The sequence below is a fragment of the Aedes albopictus genome, chromosome 2 (assembly GCF_035046485.1).
Source record: "Aedes albopictus strain Foshan chromosome 2, AalbF5, whole genome shotgun sequence".
In the NCBI taxonomy this organism is placed as follows: domain Eukaryota; kingdom Metazoa; phylum Arthropoda; class Insecta; order Diptera; family Culicidae; genus Aedes; species Aedes albopictus.
Genome location: NC_085137.1, coordinates 412,077,817 through 412,097,038, shown reverse-complemented (window position 1 = coordinate 412,097,038; position 19,222 = coordinate 412,077,817). Strand labels below are relative to the sequence as shown.

At 41.3% G+C, this 19,222-nt stretch overlaps 2 protein-coding genes across 4 annotated transcripts in view; both read left to right on the top strand.

Moving 5' to 3' along the window:
* LOC134288479 (uncharacterized) overlaps positions 1-19,222 on the top strand; it is a 429,933-nt gene that overhangs the window by 307,020 nt on the left and 103,691 nt on the right. The gene's annotated exons all lie outside the window — the stretch shown is intronic.
* The window catches only part of LOC109426849 (sphingosine kinase 2), an 85,565-nt gene that overhangs the window by 61,878 nt on the left and 4,465 nt on the right, over positions 1-19,222 (top strand). For all 3 annotated transcript variants that reach the window (XM_019702404.3, XM_019702405.3, XM_019702403.3), the window contains exon 3: positions 8,404-8,503. In XM_019702404.3, coding sequence (XP_019557949.2) covers positions 8,404-8,503 — 100 coding nt within the window. The remainder of the gene's footprint in view (positions 1-8,403; positions 8,504-19,222) is intronic.

The following is a 19,222-nucleotide window of genomic DNA, read 5'->3' as shown; positions in this document are numbered from 1 at the left end:
CGCGGTCTGTTTTTATATGTTTGGGCCCACGCAAGAAAAATCCACGCAACTAATTTTCGCGCAGGAGTCTAAACAGGTGGAATCTCCGCAATATATTTTGTTATATTTAACCTGACGAATGCGAAACAAGTTCAAGATTACTTTATTGAATTTTTATGGTGAATATACAGGGTGTTAGGTTCATGAGTGCAAACTTTTTAAAGGGTGATAGAGGACCATAAATGGTGAAAAAAAATGTTCTACGCATATGGTCAAATTTCAACCGTTACGTAGTTATTGAACTCCCCATGTTTTTGACTTTTATTGCATTAACTGGCTATAACTTTAAAATGGTCAAACTCATCGTAGTTTTTTTACTCTTATGCGAAAGATCATTGAATTTTCTATCAAATAGCACCTTTGAATCGATTGGTTTAGGTTAATAACTAAGTTTTCTAGAGCAAAATAACTAAAAATAGTGTGTTTTTATTTGTTTATGTCAATTATCTTTGAAACATGGGTAATAAATTAAAAAAAAATCTTTGGCAAAGTTGTGGCCCCTGTTCCACTCTACAATTCGTTCTTTGACGCCAAACTTCTGACTCTTATCATTTTCTTGCAATTTTGATTTAAATGTGCAGCACAGTGCGCAAAAAAGTGCTTACCATGACGATTGCAAATTTTTGATCTGAAATGCGACGTTTAAATCGAAATTGCAAGAAAACGATAAGAGATAGAAGTTTGATGTCTAAGAACGAGATGTAGAGTGGAACAGAGGCCACAACTTTGCCAAAGAAAGAATTTTAAGTTTTTCAAAGATAATTGACAATACAAATCGAAACACACAACTTTTAAGCTATTTGCTTTAGAAAACTTAGTTATTTAACTAAACCAATCGGTTCAAAGATGCCATTTCATAGAAAATTCAATAATCTTTCGAATAGGGGTAAAACAATTGCGATAAGTTTGACCATTTTAAAGCTATAGCCAGTTAATGCAATAAGTGTCAAAAACATGGGGAGTTCAATAACTACGTAATGGTTGAGATTTGGACCATATGCGTAGAACATTGTTTTCACCATTTATGGTCCTCTATCACCCTTTAAAAAGTTTGCACCCAGGAACCTAACACCCTATACAACAAAGCTACCCCTCGAATTTTCAAGAGCACAAATCTGAAGAACCAAATGTTTCACCACGCTGAAAAGTTGATCGATTAGTCACCCGCTGGTGGTGACCAATCGATCAACTTTTCAGCACAATCCGTCATTTGGTTCTTTAGATTTGTGGTCTTGAAAATTCGAGGGATGGCTTCGTTATATATTTACCTTAAGTTGGATTCTTGTCTTACAAAACATGTTTCCACCATATTTTCAGGAAAAGTGTATGCCATGTGCATGTCATACCAAATATGTGAGTCGTATTGTTTTTCCTAATAAATTTATAGTGTTAAATGTGACCAAAAATACCACAATAAATCAAACTAAGAAATTAAATTAGAACTTTACCATTTGTCAGATACAAATTCTGACACAAACCGGTGAACATTCGTAATTCACCAATTTGCCGTCTCGCATAATACGACCGTATCGCCTCTGGGATTCCATCTCATCAATCTTTGTTATGCCATTCAATTCCCTGTCATAACTCACTGACATTCGAAACCGCTTGATTACAGAGACAAACATTATGGCCTTTGCTAGCCATTATTCTGACCGTGATCGGTGTTCTGCAAGAAACCGTGATTCGCATTTGCGAATCTATACACATCATATAGGTAAATGTGGCACCCCAATCCCCAGCCATTCTGGTTCGAATCTGGCTCAAATGCCAGCAGTGCCACCACACGCCGGATTCACCCGTCAAAGTCGACGACATCCAGAAATAAATGTGCCGGTTTGTTTATTCATTCCCCGTACCGGGGTGTTGGCCCGGCCATGCTGGATTGTTCCAGTTTTTTCCCACTCTGGCTTGGCTAGTTGGCCAGCTAGGTTGGTAGACATTCTTATTGGCATGCATACGTGTGTACATATGAGACGTTGTTGTATAAAATAAATGATACCAATTTCACGTCTGAGTGTCACTTATTTGTTCCTGCAAGAGAGTGGCAGGCGTCTACCAGTGGCGGTAATAAATGGACGTTGAGTCAGGTCGTTCCCATATGTTTGGGACACTCGCTTGTCTCTCCTGATGTTTGCTTATATGTACTCGAAAAATGTGTGTCAATGCTATCAGCAGCATGTCTCAGAGTTGTTTGCCTGTCAACGCGATATCATTTGGGGATCGTCCGAAAAAAAGATAGAGGAAGCGAAGTTTTTTTGAGGGTTATAGGCCCATCAATTCATAGAATATCACATGGACAAAAAGGCTACGAATAAGTTTGTTCATCAAATCGATCTACGTTGTTCTTGATCAGCCCCCAGCAAAATGTGTATCTACCCATCGTGTGTTCCGGTTTGATTTTATGTTCCACAAGATATACGAAAACGAAATTAGCAGCGGATGAACGGACTCGTAGAAGGTCGTTGATTGGAGCCACTGAGTGTGGCGTGCAGATTTATTGACCTTGCCGGTGGTGTCGATTTCGGATGATGCTACACGGCTACACTACGTAGACAGCGATTCGCCATAGAGATGCCGCTCTGCCTCTGTGCAACTGAAAGTATAGCTTCAAGCTAGAAGCCACAGTAGTAACCGAAAAGTCATAAAACGAGAATGCAGATTATGGCCAGACTGATAGGTACGTTTATAGCGTCTCTTTGCAAACTAATGCTAATAGGAGCCAATCAAATCAGTTGATTTACACCCTAGCAGTAAAATAGCAATACTCTCGTGGTTTGTTTGAGTGCAGAAAATGCTGTTGAACTCTGAGCGATAAAAGCTCATGAGCGTGAATGACAATTCAAAATTGGCATACATCAATGTTGGAATTTTTCTAACCACCGTACTTCTATTTTGTTACAGTTTTTGGAAATTCTGGAATGTGTTTCTGATTGTTGTATTTGAACGACTTCTTATACATCTTACGCTTATTTGATCTGCTACATTACATTTCCTTTAAGTATCATCCATGATTGTTTCTAGGATTGCGAAAACATTGTATGTTATTATACAGAATGTAAGGGTCCGTTCATTAACCACGCAGACTTTCTAAAGAAAGGGGAGTTCGGCCAAAGTCTACGCTCCACGCCAATTTTAATATGTTTATATGGACAAAAGTTTACGAGTCTGAGATGCACAAAATTTGATACACCAAACCAACAAAGCAGCTGGTAAGGATGGTATCGCAGCTGAACTCATCAAGATGGGCCCAGAAAAGTTGGCCACCTGTCTGCATCGGCTGATAGTCAGGATCTGGGAAACCGAACAGCTACCGGAGGAGTGGAAAGAAGGGGTAATCTGCCCCATTCACTAGAAAGGCGACCATTTGGAATGTGAGAACTTCAGGGCGATCACTATTTTGAATGCTGCCTACAAAGTGCTATCCAAGATCATCTTCCGTCGCCTGTCACTTAAAACGAATGAGTTCGTGAGAAGTTATCAAGCCGGCTTCATCGACGGCCGGTCGACAACGGAGCAGATCTTCACCGTACGGCAAATCCTCCAGAAATGCCGTGAATACCAGGTCCCAACGCATCACCTGTTCATCGACTTCAAAGCGACATACGACAGTATCGACCGCGCAGAGCTATGGAGAATCATGGACGAAAACGGCTTTCCTGGGAAGCTGACTAGACTGATTAAAGCAACGATGGACGGTGTGCAAAACTGCGTAAGGGTTTCGGGTGAACTATCCAGTACATTCGAATCTCGCCGGGGACTGAAATAAGGTGATGGACTCTCACGCCTACTCTTCAACTTACTTACCTTACCGGTCAGGCTAAGGCCGGGGTGGCCTCTGCTGTACATAGTAGCCGCCTCCATTCCACTCGGTCCATGGCTGTTTGTCTCCAGTTCCGCACTCTGCGTAGGGTCCGCAGATCGTCCTCCACTTGGTCGACCCACCTAGCTCGCTGCGCTCCACGTCTTCTTGTACCGGTCGGATGACTCTCGAGAACCATTTTAGTCGGGTTGCTATCCGACATCCTGATGACGTGACCCGCCCACCGTAGCCTCCTGATTTTCGCGGTATGGACGATGGTTGGTTCTCTTAGCAGCTGATGCAGCTCGTGGTTCATTCGCCTTCTCCAAGTCCCGTCTTCCATCTGCACTCCGCCGTAGATGGTACGCAACACCTTCCGTTCGAAAACTCCAAGGGCGCGTTGGTCCTCTGCACGTAGGGTCCATGTTTCGTGCCCATAGAGGACGACCGGTCTAATCAGCGTTTTGTAGATGGTTAACTTCGTGTTACGGCGAACTTTGTTCGATCGTAGAGTTCTGCGGAGTCCAAAGTAAGCACGATTTCCTGCCACAATGCGCCTCTGAATTTCTCTGCTGGTGTCGTTGTCGTCGGTCACCAGTGAGCCCAAGTACACGAATTCTTCAACCGCCTCGATTTCATCACCGTCGATATGAATTCGGGGTGGCGGGCGCGGTGATTCCTCCCTGGAGCCCTTTGCCATCATGTACTTTGTCTTCGACACATTAATGACTAATCCGATTCGCTTGGCTTCACTCTTTAGTCGGATGTACGTTTCCGCCATCGTCTCAAATTTACGAGCAATAATATCAATATCATCGGCGAAACCAAGCAGCTGAACGGACTTCGTGAAAATCGTCCCACTCGTGTTTATCCCCGCTCTTTTTATTACACCCTCCAAAGCAATGTTGAACAGCAAGCACGAAAGACCATCACCTTGCCGTAACCCTCTGCGAGATTCGAAGGGATCGAGAGTGTCCCTGATACTCGAACTACGCACATCACTCGATCCATCGTCGCCTTGATCAACCGTATCAGTTTATCCGGGAATCCGTATTCGTGCATAATCTGCCATAGCTGTTCTCGATCGATTGTATCATACGCCGATTTGAAATCGATGAACAAGTGATGTGTGGGCACGTTGTATTCGCGGCATTTCTGCAACACCTGGCGGATGGCGAACATCTGGTCCGTTGTAGCGCGTTCACCCATAAATCCAGCCTGATATTGTCCCACGAACTCTCTTGCAATCGGTGATAGACGGCGGCATAAAATTTGAGAGAGTATCTTGTAGGCAGCGCTCAGTAGTGTGATCGCGCGGTAGTTCCCGCAATCCAACTTGTCGCCCTTTTTGTAGATGGGACACGCGATACCTTCCATCCATTCCTCCGGTAATACTTCCTCCCAAATCTTGGGAATGACCCAGTGTAGTGCTCTCACCAGTGTTTCTCCACCGTATTTTAGAAGCTCGCTTATTGGTAGTTGATCTGCTCCAGCGGCCTTGTTGTTTTTCAACCGGCCAACCTCCTCCTCAATCTCTTGAAGGTCAGGGGCCGGAAGTCTTTCGTTCTGTGCACATACTCCTAGATCTGTTACCACGCCACCTTCGGTACTTGCAACGTCGCCATTGAGGTGCTCATCGTAATGCTGCCGCCACCTCTCGACCACCTCACGCTCGCTCGTGAGAATATTCCCGTGATTATCTCGGCACATGTCGGCTTGTGGCACAAAGCCTCTGCGCGAGCGGTTCAGCTTCTCGTAGAACTTTCGTGTGTCCTTAGCGCGGTACAGCTCTTCCATCGCTTCGCGATCTCGTTCTTCCTGCTGGCGCTTCTTCATCCGGAAGACTGAGTTCTGCCTGTTCCGCGCCTGTTTGTAACGTGCCTCATTCGCTCTCGTACGGTGTTGCAGCATTCTCGCCCATGCTCCATTCTTCTCGTTTTTCAACTGTTCACATTCGCCGTCGTACCAGTCGTTTCTGTGATTCGGAGTCGCGAAGCCTAGTGCTGTAGCCGAGGTACTACCTATGGCGGATCGGATGTCCCTCCAGCCATCTTCAAGTGTAGCTGCGCCAAGCTGCTCTTCCGTTGGTAGGGCCACTGCTAACTGCTGCGCGTAGTCTTGTGCCACTTCTACGTTACGAAGTTGCTCGATGTTGAGCCGTGGCGTTCGACTTTGACGTGTGGTGATAACTGTCGAAAGTTTTGAGCGCATGCATACAGCGACTAAGTAGTGATCCGAATCTATATTCGCACTGCGGTATGTGCGGACGTTGGTTATATCTGAGAAGAATTTACCGTCGATTAGAACGTGGTCGATTTGGTTTTCTGTTTGTTGGTCGGGTGATCTCCAGGTGGCTTTGTGGATATCTTTGCGGGGGAAGAAGGTGCTTCGGACTACCATACCACGGGAGGCTGCAAAGTTTACGCATCGCTGGCCGTTATCATTTGATACGGCGTGCAGGCTGTTTCGCCCGATTACCGGTCTGTACATTTCCTCCCTTCCTACCTGCGCGTTCATGTCGCCGACAACGATTTTCACGTCACGCGGTGAGCAACCATCGTATGTTTGCTCTAACTGCGCGTAGAACGCTTCTTTCTCGTCATCGGGTCTCCCTTCGTGTGGGCAGTGGACGTTAATGATGCTGTAGTTGAAGAAACGGCCCTTAACTCTCAACATGCACATCCTTGCGTTGATCGGCTGCCACCCGATCACACGTTGTCGCATCTTGCCCAACACTATAAATCCTGTTCCCAGTTCATTGGTGATGCCACAGCTTTGGTAGAAGGTAGCCGCTCGATGCCCGCTTTTCCACACTTTCTGTCCAGTCCAACAAAGTTCCTGCAACGCCACGATGTCGAAGTTGCGGGGATGTAGTTCGTCGTAGATTATCCTGTCACATCCTGCGAAACCTAGTGACTTGCAATTCCATGTTCCAAGTTTCCAATCGTAGTCCTTATTTCGTCGCGTGGGTCTTTGCCGATTGTATCGAGTCGTATTTTCTCCTATGTTATTCACAATGGGGATTTTTACGGGTGGCTTATTGGGCCTACGCCAACACTCCTGTCTCGCCGGAGGGCCATCGTGCCAGTTCTGTTTAACGTCCCAACCAACACTGGGACGACCACGCTGATGGGGCTACCACCTTGGATCTAGCTGGGCGTGGTGCAGCGTTTCTTACTCAGCCGCTGGATGCCAGAACAGACGCTGTTTGAGCCGCACCTCCTTGGTGAACAGACACTCGGATCGTACCTCCTCAATCTAGCTGAAGTCAGAAGGACAACAGTGCCCAGGCTGCACTACCAGCTAAGCACACAACTCTTAGCTGGCAGTCTTTGTCATCGCTTGACCCGTGGAAGCATGAGGTAGGAACTTGTGAGGACCAGAGCTATATTGGACGCTCTCCTTATCGACTCACCGTTTTGCAGCCCGCCTACTCTTCAACATCGCTCTGGAAGGTGTGATGCGACGAGCCGGGCTCAACAGCCGGGGAACGATTTTCACAAAATCCGGTCTATTTGTGTGCTTTGCGGACGACATGGACATTATTGCCAGAACATTTGGAACGGTGGCAGAGCTGTACACCCGCCTGAAACGCGAAGTAGCAAAGGTCGGACTGGTGGTGAATGCCTCAAAAACAAAGTACATGCTGGTAGGCGGAACCGAAAACGACCGGATCCGTCTGGGTAGTAATGTTACGATAGACGGGGATACTTTCGAGGTGGTGGAGGAATTCGTCTACCTCGGATTCTTACTGACGGCTGACAACAACGTGAGCCGTGAAATTCGGCGCATCATCAGCGGAAGTCGGGCCTACTACGGGCTCCAGAAGAAACTGCGGTCGAAAAAGATTCACCCACGCACCAAATGCACAATGTACAAAACGCTAATAAGACCGGTGGTCCTCTACGGGCACGAAACATGGACCATGCTCGAGGAGGACCTGCAAGCACTCGGAGTTTTCGAGCGACGCGTGCTAAGGACGATCTTCGGCGGTGTGCAGGAGAACGGTGTATGGCGAAGAAGAATGATCCACGAGCTCGCTGCACTTTACGGCGAACCCAGCATCCAGAAGGTGGCCAAAGCCAGAAGGATACGGTGGGCAGGGCACGTTGCAAGAATGCCGGACAACAACCCTGCAAAGCTGGTGTTTACAACTAATCCGGTTGGCACAAGAAGGCGTGGAGCGCAGAGAGCACGATGGGCGGACCAGGTGGAGCGTGACCTGGCGAGCATTGGGCGCGACCGAGGATGGAGAGCGGCAGCCCCAAACCGAGTATTGTGGCGTACTATTGTTGATTATGTCTTGTCTTAAATGTGATGTTGAACAAATAAATGTATGTATGTTGATACATAGCTGAATCATATACACAACATATATTTGCCTTCACTGGCTTTCTCTCTGATTGAACTCTCGCTTGGTTTTCCAATGCTTCTTTTACACACATAATCCCCAAGCAACAAACAACTCTTCATAGCCACATCATTACCACCAATCAACAAGTAGGACTTACGATTGCTTTCTAACGTTTGTTTTTCAATTCCTATTTCCTTTCCTATTACAGCGAACCCTTCGAGACGAAACCGATCCTGGCATCAGCTTTAACCATGGTCAAAGGCAAACATTCCATGTTAGATATAGTTAGAGTGGAGACACGGTCTCAAGTAAGTATGAGATATACAGGGATTAAACGACCAGTAGACTGATGTTGATTTTATTAATAGCAATTGTTCTTCTGCTTTCTTGAATGTTATCCCAATTCAATAGGAAGCAATCAGTGAAGTACTAGATTGAAAGTAGTGAGCTGGATTTTTGTATGGTGAGATGATCAGTTCTCCATTTCTGTAATGAAATGGTACAAACAGCGTGGGTTATATGATTTCTTGACTAATTTGATGCTGTTTGAGCAAAAGTTTTAATAACCGTGTTGTTGAAGTTGCAAGAAATAAATAATACAACAACAGAGTTACCCAAACTTTTGCTCAAATAGCATCAAATTAGTCAAGAAATCATATAACCCACGCTGTTTGTACCATTTCATTACAGAAATGGAGAACTGATCATCTCACCATACAAAAATCCAGCTCACTACTTTCAATCTAGTACTTCACTGATTGCTTCCTATTGTTTCGGAATTGTTTTCTATTGTAATACAAAAGATTCTTATGTTTGCATATTGCTTAAACAGTGAAATGTACAGTAAACGTTCGAGCGGTGAATTTATAACTGGTTTACATTTGATTCAATGGTTTGAGAATTGTTTTCTATTATGATACAGCAAATTCTTATGTTTTTGAATTGATTGTGCTTTTTTGAGTTGGGCGTTATGTAGACCGTACTATATTTGTGCTTTTGCGGTCTGGGAAATAAAGCGAAAATGAATTATCATTTTGCATTTGAACCGGAAGCTTGTGTAAATTACACTATTGTTTACAGCATTTTTGAACTCGGTAAGCTGATGATTAGTTTTAGTGTAGAATCATTTCCTGAGCTCGAAAACGTGGAGGAAAAAAGTTACAATGGAGCGGATTTTTTTTCGACTTTCCATACAAGGCAGCCGATTTGAAATCGATTTTTTTTTCTACTTCTAAGCAAAGTTGCTCTCTTCAAATCCCGGGTATAGGCGAAGAACAAACCAAGGACAAAATAATAACAAATTTTGCCATCATGTCTCATTTTATCATTCTTATGTTATTAATGAATAACACTAAATAACTCGCTAAGAACAAAACACATTATCATTACAAAATTTGTTATTTCTAAGTTATTATTGAAGAACAAATAATAACTGAATAATAACAAGATATGCAATCATAGCAAAATAAGTTATTCTGAGCATCCTTAGTAAAATAACATCCTAATTGCATATTTGGCAATCATAACTTGTTTTGTTATTGATGAGTTATTTAGTATTTATTTTATTTCAAATATAATATTGATTAAGAGCAAATTTTGTTATTGGTGTGTTAGGAATAAGAGAAAAAAGAACAAACTTTGTTCCAAAAAAAAAGTATATAATAGCTTATTTTGTTATTATAATATTGAACCAAGGACAAAACATTTCAGAATTTACAATACAGTTTTTTTCAATCATAAAAACAAAATTTACAATTATGATAATCTTATTTGAAATCACTTATTTTGTTCTTACTTTGTTCTCAATAACTCGATAATGACATATTCAGTTATTCTCCATTTTGAAATATTTTGTCCTTGGTTTGTTCTTACAAGGATAAAATTAGTTAATATTGAGTTATTTTCCGGTACAAAGTCAGTTATTATTTTTGTTCTTTTAGCTCTTATTCCCAACAAACCAATAACAAATTTTGCCATTCAGCTATTTATTTTTAATGGCAAAATTTGATCTTCGTTAGTTATTTTCTTCTACCCGGGATGTCTCTATTTCCGTACCCAATGCCCCGAATGAGCTGAAATTTTTACTGTACCTGGCTAACATCTAATATACGCTGCGAAAGAATTTTTTAATTGATTTTTTCTTACTAAAAAAATACAAATTAACATTTATTTTTGGAAATTCTGCGTAAATTTAAGGAGATTGGTCTATATAATTACCAATATCTCGAATCCCACTAATTTGATGCAAAAATTATGATCAGATGATCGAAACATATTATACTCAGATTTCTATTTTTGCAAAAAGATTGAAAATTCGTTGACTGCAACGCCAAATATTTGAATTTTAGTAAATTCAATATTTTTAGAAACTGTAGAGCTCGATTTTCAGGAAAAATTCCAAAACTGTTTTACTTAAAATTTTTTGAAGCACGATCTTGATATCAGAACATAATAATGCATCAAATATTTAGGTTTTCGATAGAAGTTCGTGACCTTCGTTTTTTTGTAACCTAGTGCTATGCCGCGAGATGCCCCACCAGCCAGGTAACTAGGTTTAGCAGACTTAGCTTTATATATGGCAACACTATAAGCGACATGATGGAACTGTGCCGAGCACGCTAGGTGTTAGACCACTTATGTAGTTGCATTTAGTGGGTGATGAGGTACAAAAGTAACATTACAGCGAGCTTAACCATTTGTAGCATTTGAAGACACTCGATAGACTACATCTTGAAGAACACAGCCTACAATTTAGTCCAATTTGATTAAGCATATAAATTTGAGTTTAAAAAGTTATTCTCGGGGTTGAAATACTTTTTGGACCGATCCGTAATTTTTGCTTGAGGCATCACATCTTATGGCGCATCTAAAATACACCACAAAATACAAAAACATCTTACAAGGTCGAAAATTATCTTACTTGTTCCAGGCATTCGTCCAGGAATTCCTCCAAACATGCCTCCAGCAAAGCCTCAAATTATTCCTGCCGAAATTTCTCCAGGATCTCCAAGATTACTCTAGCGATTTCTCCAAGTATACTTCCAGAAATTCCTCCAGGGATTCCGCCAAGAATTTGTCCAGAAGTTCCTCCAAGATTTCCTCCGAGACATCCTCCATCGATTCTCTTAAAGTTGCTACAGGGATTTCTTCCTCTATGGATTTCTCCATGAATTCCTCTAGGAATTCTTCCAGAAATTCGTCCAGAAACTCCTACAACGAATCGTTCGGAAATTTGTCTAGGAACTTTTTCAGGAATTCCTCAAGCGATTTCTTCAGAAATTTTTACAGGGATTGCTCCCGTAATTGCCCTAGAATAACTCCTTTCAGAAATTCCTCCGGGGATTCCTGCAGGGTTTACTCCAAACATAGGATTCGTCCAGGAATTCGTCCAGAAACTTCTCCAACGATTCGTCCAGAAATTTGTCTCAAGTGTATAATTAGCAATAGTTAAAATGCACAGAAATAAAAACTAAAAGAAATGTCTAGGAACTTTTTCAGGGATTCCAGTACATTCCACTGGATTCAGTGGTCTAATTATTTTCGATGAACTATAAACCCATCAAGTTTTACGACACTCGGAGTTGCACTATATCGTTTTTCCAAGGAATGGCTGATATACAACTTATGTGTAGTCAATGACAACTAACGTCACTATCAACTAATCAATGAATTATTTCTTAAGATATTTACTGAAATACAGAATGGAAGCAAAATCATACTTACCAGCCCACGGCAATACCGAGGCGGCAGGAAGAAAACCGCTGGTCTTTCGCGGGCGATATGAGTTGCGTAGTTCGTCGAACATCATCGTTCCAGTTTGCTGTTGGCATAGAATTCCTCCATGTTTGTGTTCAGCTGGAAGCCTTTTTAAATAAGGTACCTGTGAAGCGAGATCTTGGTTAATTATTTTCGTCTAGATTTTCGTAATAACACTTACAAATCAGAAACAAATTATGTAATAAATTAGCTGCAGTGTCGACGGAAGTTGAGCTGAGGTTTTGCGATCAACAAAAACATGCTTGATATTTCTAACACCAAAATGTGTGAGGTTTACACAAAATCGACCAAATCCCATGGCACTATTGCAGTGCCATGAGGTTTGGTGTACAGCTTAATTATAACTAACAATGGATTCTGAAGAAAATCTACTGTATGTCCATAGAAAATACAGTAACAATAAATCTAATTGTTAACCTACAGTAATCGTCACAACGAATAAAATTTTGATATGTGCTCAACAATACACACCATAGAAAACATTTTAACATAAGATTCTGTTGTTTTTATACAGTTCTCAACAGATTTGAGGGTTCATTTTTATACAAGATGCCAGATTGTAATTTTTATGTTTCATGGTGTATTTTCCGGTTTGTTTCAGATGTGTATAAAGGCTTTTCAGGGAATTTCAGGAGGTTTACGAAACAATTTTCTTTGAATTGATGCTCCTGCAATCGCCAGAAAAAAAACATGGCACGCCCCAGGAAACCCCTGAGACCCATAGAAGATCACATCTTTGAAACGCCTGAAACATCCCGCAATCCCCTCAACTGCCCCTGGAACTCTTCTGAAAGCTTCTGAAGCTCTTCGGAAAGTGTTTGACCCTTCTGAAACTCTCTGAGATTCCTTGGAACACTCCTGGAACGCTCTGAAAGCCCCTGGAACATCCTTCAAAAGCCCCTGAAACACTCATGAAATCCACAGGAACGTCCCTAGAAACTCCCCTAAAATAACCTGAAACGTACATTGAAACGGCACTGAAATCACCTGGAACTCCATTGAAATCGCCTTGAACGCCCCTAAAACCCCTTGAAAACCTCTTCAACGCTCATGAAACGCAACTGTAGCGCTGCTGAAATCCCTTGGATTAATTTCGGCTCGAAGTCAATTTGACCCCGGTTTACGGTACTCATATCCCTTTCGGCACGGAGCGCAAAAAGTTGAAATTTCCATACAAATTGCTCAACTTTGACTCTTCAGAGCTCTTATATTTCCTAACAAAACAAGAAATGTTGTTCCTCATTTGGAAGAACTATTCTTCAACTTTCGATTTCTAGCTTTGACTAGTTTGATAAATCGGAAATAAAAAAATATGCGACAGATGAAACTTTTGCATGTTTTACGCATTTCGTTCACTTTTTGTTTAACTTGTTGTGGTAAATCTCACATGCAACGTAAACAAAAGTTTGTTTACAAACATGTAAGTGGCTCGATTATTAAAACAGTTTACATTACATAAACCAAAGACTAACCAGATGATAAAAATATGCAAAACTGTTATTGCTCAACAGCACAATTGTGCTGGTTCGTCACGAAAGGGATATACACCAGGGCCGAATTTAGAAATGAGACCCCCTCTTCCATCCTTATCTCTCTAGTGTATGTTTAGAAAAGAAAAAAAAAACTTTACCTAACTACGCTAACACTCCAAGTATTCCTGCTGAAATTTCTTTGGTAATTCCTGCTGCAATCCTTCAAGCAATTCCTGATAGGATTCCTTCAGGAATTTGTCCAAGATTTCCTACAGAGAATATATCCAGAAATTTCTCCAGGAGTTTCTTATGGAATTCTTCCAGAAAATCTTCTTGACATTTTTCCAGGACTTCTCGCTGGATTAATTCCAAGAGTTTTGGGTGGGATTTCTACTTAAAGTTCACAAGCAATTTTTGCTGGGGTTAGTCTAGCAGTCCCTTCTGATATTTCTCTAGGAATTATATTCCCTCGAGAAATCTTTCCTGTGATTCCTTCTAGATATTCTCCCATGAGTGGCTCTAGTCTAGGGCCTCCTCTAGGGCTTTCTCTCAGATTTTCTCCAGCGATATCACTGGGGGTTGCTCCAGCAATTTCTGTAGGGATTGCTCTAGAGATTCTAAAGATTTTTCGGGATTTTCCGTTAGGATATCTCAATCAATTCCTGCTAGGTTTCCTTCAGAAATCCCTCCTGAGATTTCTCCGAGAAAATTCTGAAAATTCATAATATCTTCGATGGTTTCTTCAGGAATTCCAGCAGGGCTTCTACCCGGAAATCCTCCTGGTATTCCTTCAGACATTCTATATGCGATTCCTCCAGGGATTACTTCAAGTATTGCTCCAGTAATTTCTCCAGACTTTCACTAGATATTTTATCTAAGGATTTCTCCAGGAATTCCTCATTAGATTTATCTAGAAATTCTTCTTGGGATTCTTCCATTAGTTTCTGGTGGGATTCATTAAGGATCCCTTCTGGCGTTTCTACAAAGGTTACTCCTGACAGACATTTCTCCAGGGATTTCTCCGGGTATTGCTGTGGGGATGTTTCCAGGGATTTGCTCTAGAGGTTCCTCCGAAAATTTCCTCACGAATCAGTCTTTTAGAGCTTTCACCGGGGACTTAATGCCTATTTTTCTTGAGCGATTTTCCTACGGATTCTTCCACAAATTCTCCGGGTGTCTTTATAGGGAATGCCTCTAGAAATTCTCCCAAAAAAATCTGTCTTCCAGGATCAGTTACTTGCGATTCTTTGTTATGAGTTGTTTATTCCAGTGCAGTGTCGTAGCCATCAATATAATACAATAAATATTGACATTTCAAAGCACCAAGTGTTTTTTTTACACAAGCTGAAGTGGTAGTCTGTGCGTTATTCGATTAATTGAATCAAGAATCAAGATTCGCTGTATATTCTAGTCACAGATTGCCGTCGAACTTCCGTGTGTGTGAGTCTAAAATTTAGCCACCCAACTAACATTTATTGTGAATGTAAACGTCAACAAAGCGTCCTCAATACGACTTGATACTGAGTTACTGTGGTGTACGTATGGAGGGTAGCTTCTATGCAAGCCCTATACCAATGAATCTGGCAAACTTAATCCATGGTTAGCTGTGCGAGCAGCTTCTATGCCACCAAGTCATAGTTTTTTTTGTCGGCTCCTATGTGACCCTTAACTAAATAACATCTTGAGAAGGCGCTTTTTCAGCCTTTTTACAGTTGTTAAATAATAGTTATACGACATCCCCAAATTAATCGATTAAATATATAATTAGGTTATGGATACCGTGACGCAATACATGTGGAAATGGAACTTTCGCTTTTAAAATTGAATAATTAAAGTAGGGTAAGAAATCAAATTTTGAACTAGTCAAAATGTAATCTTAATTTGAACTATTTTGAAATTCATTGAAATTATGTACCTTTTGGACAAATATTGTCCCGAAAAAGATGTTAAATCGCTTTCCGTAATATAATCTGATAACAAAAACTTTAAAAGCATTGGAAAAAGCGTTTTTGCTATCGAAAATAAGCAATTGAAAAATCACTGTGATTTCACCTATTTCTCCCCAGAGAAAGCACATTTTCGGTGCACCCATACAGCTCAAGCATTGCATCACACGCAATAAGTGAATACGTCAAATTAAAGCTTATTAATCGTAGAATCGACCAACCGAATAATATTCCGCATTATTTGTCATAAAGTTATCAAATTTAAGTAATTTTTACTTGGAGAATGTTGAACCATTTGTAATCTAAATTTGAACTAGTAAACGGGGGTGAGCTTCCAGTGTTGGCCAGCAGACTGCGCTAGTGGTTGCTTTGTTTACTCTTGGGAGATGAAAAATTCCAAATTAAGTTTCCAAATTCCTAAAGAATTTCGAACATTCTGAGTTGAGATTCCACTGCCTATTGATAAATAGGTTTGAGAATTAGCAGATTCATGTGATTTTTAATTGTTTAGCATAGAATTGGCTGTTTTGTGAGTTGCTCGAGCTGCTGCCGCTAGTAGTTCAAATTAAGATTAAAATTAGTTCAAATTATGATTACGATGGTTCAAATTAAGATTAAAATCATTGTTGATGAAAAATCGAATATTTCAATGAAATTCGGTGCAAATACAAACTTTTTACCATTTAACAGAAAGTTTATACCCGTGGCTTTCATGTACATAAGATTTTGCCGTAGTAAATTATTTCCATGTGGGAGAAAAACTCATTTAAAATTTGCACTGCGTCAGAAAGCCGCAATTTGGTTCAAATTTTGATTACCTACCCTACTTGTCGCTACTTGGAATAGAACTCCCGATCTTCATATCCACTGGTCCCGATGATGTCCTCGCTGCCACACTGCCATATGTAGATAGCATAGAAAATAGTCCGTTTTGTTTTACTGCAGACAAGGCTTTATAATTGTGTCACAAGAAATCTTACCCAACTTCATCTTGTTGAAAAAGCTTGTGAAACGTCAAACGCAATAATGTTTACATTGAACAAGCTGTGTGGTTGCGCCAACAGGTTCTTTGTCACAGCTTCTAGCTGAAAGAGTTTTCTTTAAAGAGCTTCGATGCGCTGCTGTTTTGGGTATTTGGCAACATTACAAAACGTACTGTATAAAAGCAATTGTTTTATTAATTGGGACTCTTAATCGATTTGCACATCTTTCGGCTAATCTTGCGGAGTTAGATTGAAGTGCAATAAAAGCTACCCAAATAATTCCAGAGCAAAGAGATGGATAGCTGTAAAGTATATGTGGAAGAGCTATATACCCCGCTCAAAGTTTGTTTTGACAATAATGTTCGCATCCGACAAGCCGTGTTGGTATAGCAACAGTTTCTTTATTACAGCTTTTGGTAGTAATGATATCGCATAACGGCCTTCAAAGCGCTGCTGGTTTGTGGATTTGTCAGAACTACGAATTATACTGTATAGTAGCAGCTGTCTCGTTAGTGGGGACTCCTATTCGATTTGTTCAAGTTTTCACGTCTTCCAGGGAAATCCCTGGAAGTTGGAATAGAGTGCAGTAAGTAACGGTGGTCTCAGTGACAAGTGATTGTTTTCAGAAAACCGAGATTGGAGGTTGTATTGTGCTTGTTTTGCAGCCGTGTATTAGCTTATGGTTTATATTTGACTAGCTACCCTCTTATTCAGCGTTGACTGCTTCAATGCGATTGTTACACAACAGAAAGTAAATAACTGAAGCTTATAGCGCTGAAAATGTTAGTTGGGCAGGGGTTGACAAAATCAGGTCATTACTGTGGAAGTGTTATCTGCAGTAAAAAAAAATGAAAACAGTTGACGATATTTTTGCAAATATTCGTGAAGATGCTGCAGGATTTTTAGAAAACTTTTGACAGAAAAACCAGACAAATTTACGATATTATCAAGTGGAGACTCGTTGCCGTGCGGTTAGGGTCATCAAGCTTTTAATCGCACCATGCTATGGGTCTCCAGATAGCCTAGTGGTTAAGGCTATGGATCGCCAATCCAGAGACGGCGGGTTCCATTCCTGTCCCGGTCGGGAAAATTTTCTTGACTCCCTGGGCATAGAGTATCATTGTACTTGCCACACAATGTACAAATTCATGCAACGGCAGGCAAAGAAAGCCCTTCAATTAATAACTGTGGAAGTGCTCTAAGAACACTAAGTTGAAGTGAGGCAGGCCAAGTTCCAATGCGAACGTCGAGATAGAGAAGAAGAGGAAGCTATGGGGTGAGGGCTCGATTCCCGCTCCGGGCGATGAAACATTTCGCGAGAATAGTTTCTTCTCCGTTTCCACTGGTGCATGAACCGTGTGTCCGTTGTCTAGTGTAAAGTTTCGTTCAGTCTATACAGCCGCTGGCTGAAGATGGTGTCCGTGTCTTCTTCTTAAAATTGTTTGCAAAATTCCTCAAATGGTTGAACAATACAGGCGTTCATTAAGAATAGATTGTATGAATGCTAAATCAAACCGAAGCAAAGAATTCCAAAAAATCTTCATAATTCCTCTACCTAGAAATCCCTGTGATTGTTTCACGAACTCCGTAAAAAGTTTTTCGATATTTTTTCCTCAAAAAAAAAAGGCACTTTTGGACTCTTCTTTCTACAGAATTGAGGATTCCAAAACAGTGTGGATATAAAGAGTTATGTTGGAAGGGGAATGGCGTTTAGTCTTTGGAGGAATAACTCAAAAACGGATTCTTAAGCTTAAGCTTAAGAATCCGTTTTTGAGTTATTCCTCCAACGACTGAACGCCATTCCCCTTCCAACATAATCACCAACAGTCGAAATTCGAAGAAAATATAAAGAGGTATTAAGTCCAATAAAGCCATAACGTAGGCCATAGGACTCAATGGGAGAGATATGTATATAGGGTGACTAAGGGGCTGTCCATTAATTACATAAGGGAATTTTTACGATTTTCCGACACCCCCTCCCCCCTTGTAAGATTTTTTGTATGAGAACCCAAAAAAAAAATGTATGGCGCGTAAGATTTCTCAAACCCCCCCTCCCCCCCATAAACCCTTACGTAATTAATGGACAGCCCCTATGGGTGTTATCGGCAGGTTTGATCTCTTCGTCAAGGGAGGTTTTTGTAGGCCAAATTGCCTGAAATTTGAGCATATAACTCAGCTAGGTTGGGAAGGATTTAAGGCCAATTCTGAGTTCAATAGGTTTCAAAAAAAAAAAAAAAAACCATGACGAAGAGAGCAAAACTGCTGAAAATACGTAAGTTCCCCTATATCCCTCCATACTTTCCATGGTTGCACCATCAATTCGATCAAAAAACGATCAAATCTGACTATACATGTCAATGGTTGCTACTCCGTTATTGATCTGAGCTGGTACCAATTGCACTGAGATCCAAATGAATAAGGGCTGGGACACTCCACTTATTCTCAAAGTGCAATTCTAGCAGCTCATACATTTTGGATCAATACCGACGCCGGCCACGTCCTTATAGTCAGTTGGGAAGGGAAAGGAATGTTAGAGTGTGCTGGTTGTTGCTACTAAAGACCGAGATCACCTCTGCATCCCCACATCCAGCACGGACTGGGGCATTTGTTAGTCGGAAAGAATGGGAGATCTGGGAGTCACCGTTGGGGTCGGTGATGCGATCCATGGATAGGGGGTTATTTATAGTGTTCGTAAGGTGGTAGATTGTGTGGTGAATGAGGTGAATAAGGTCAAGCGGCACAGTACGCTTTGGATGCATAACTTGTAGGCGTTATATACACTGTGCTGTGAGTGGAAATTGGAAGGGAGGGAAACGACGTTTTTCCAATTCGTTTCTGGTTCTATCGAT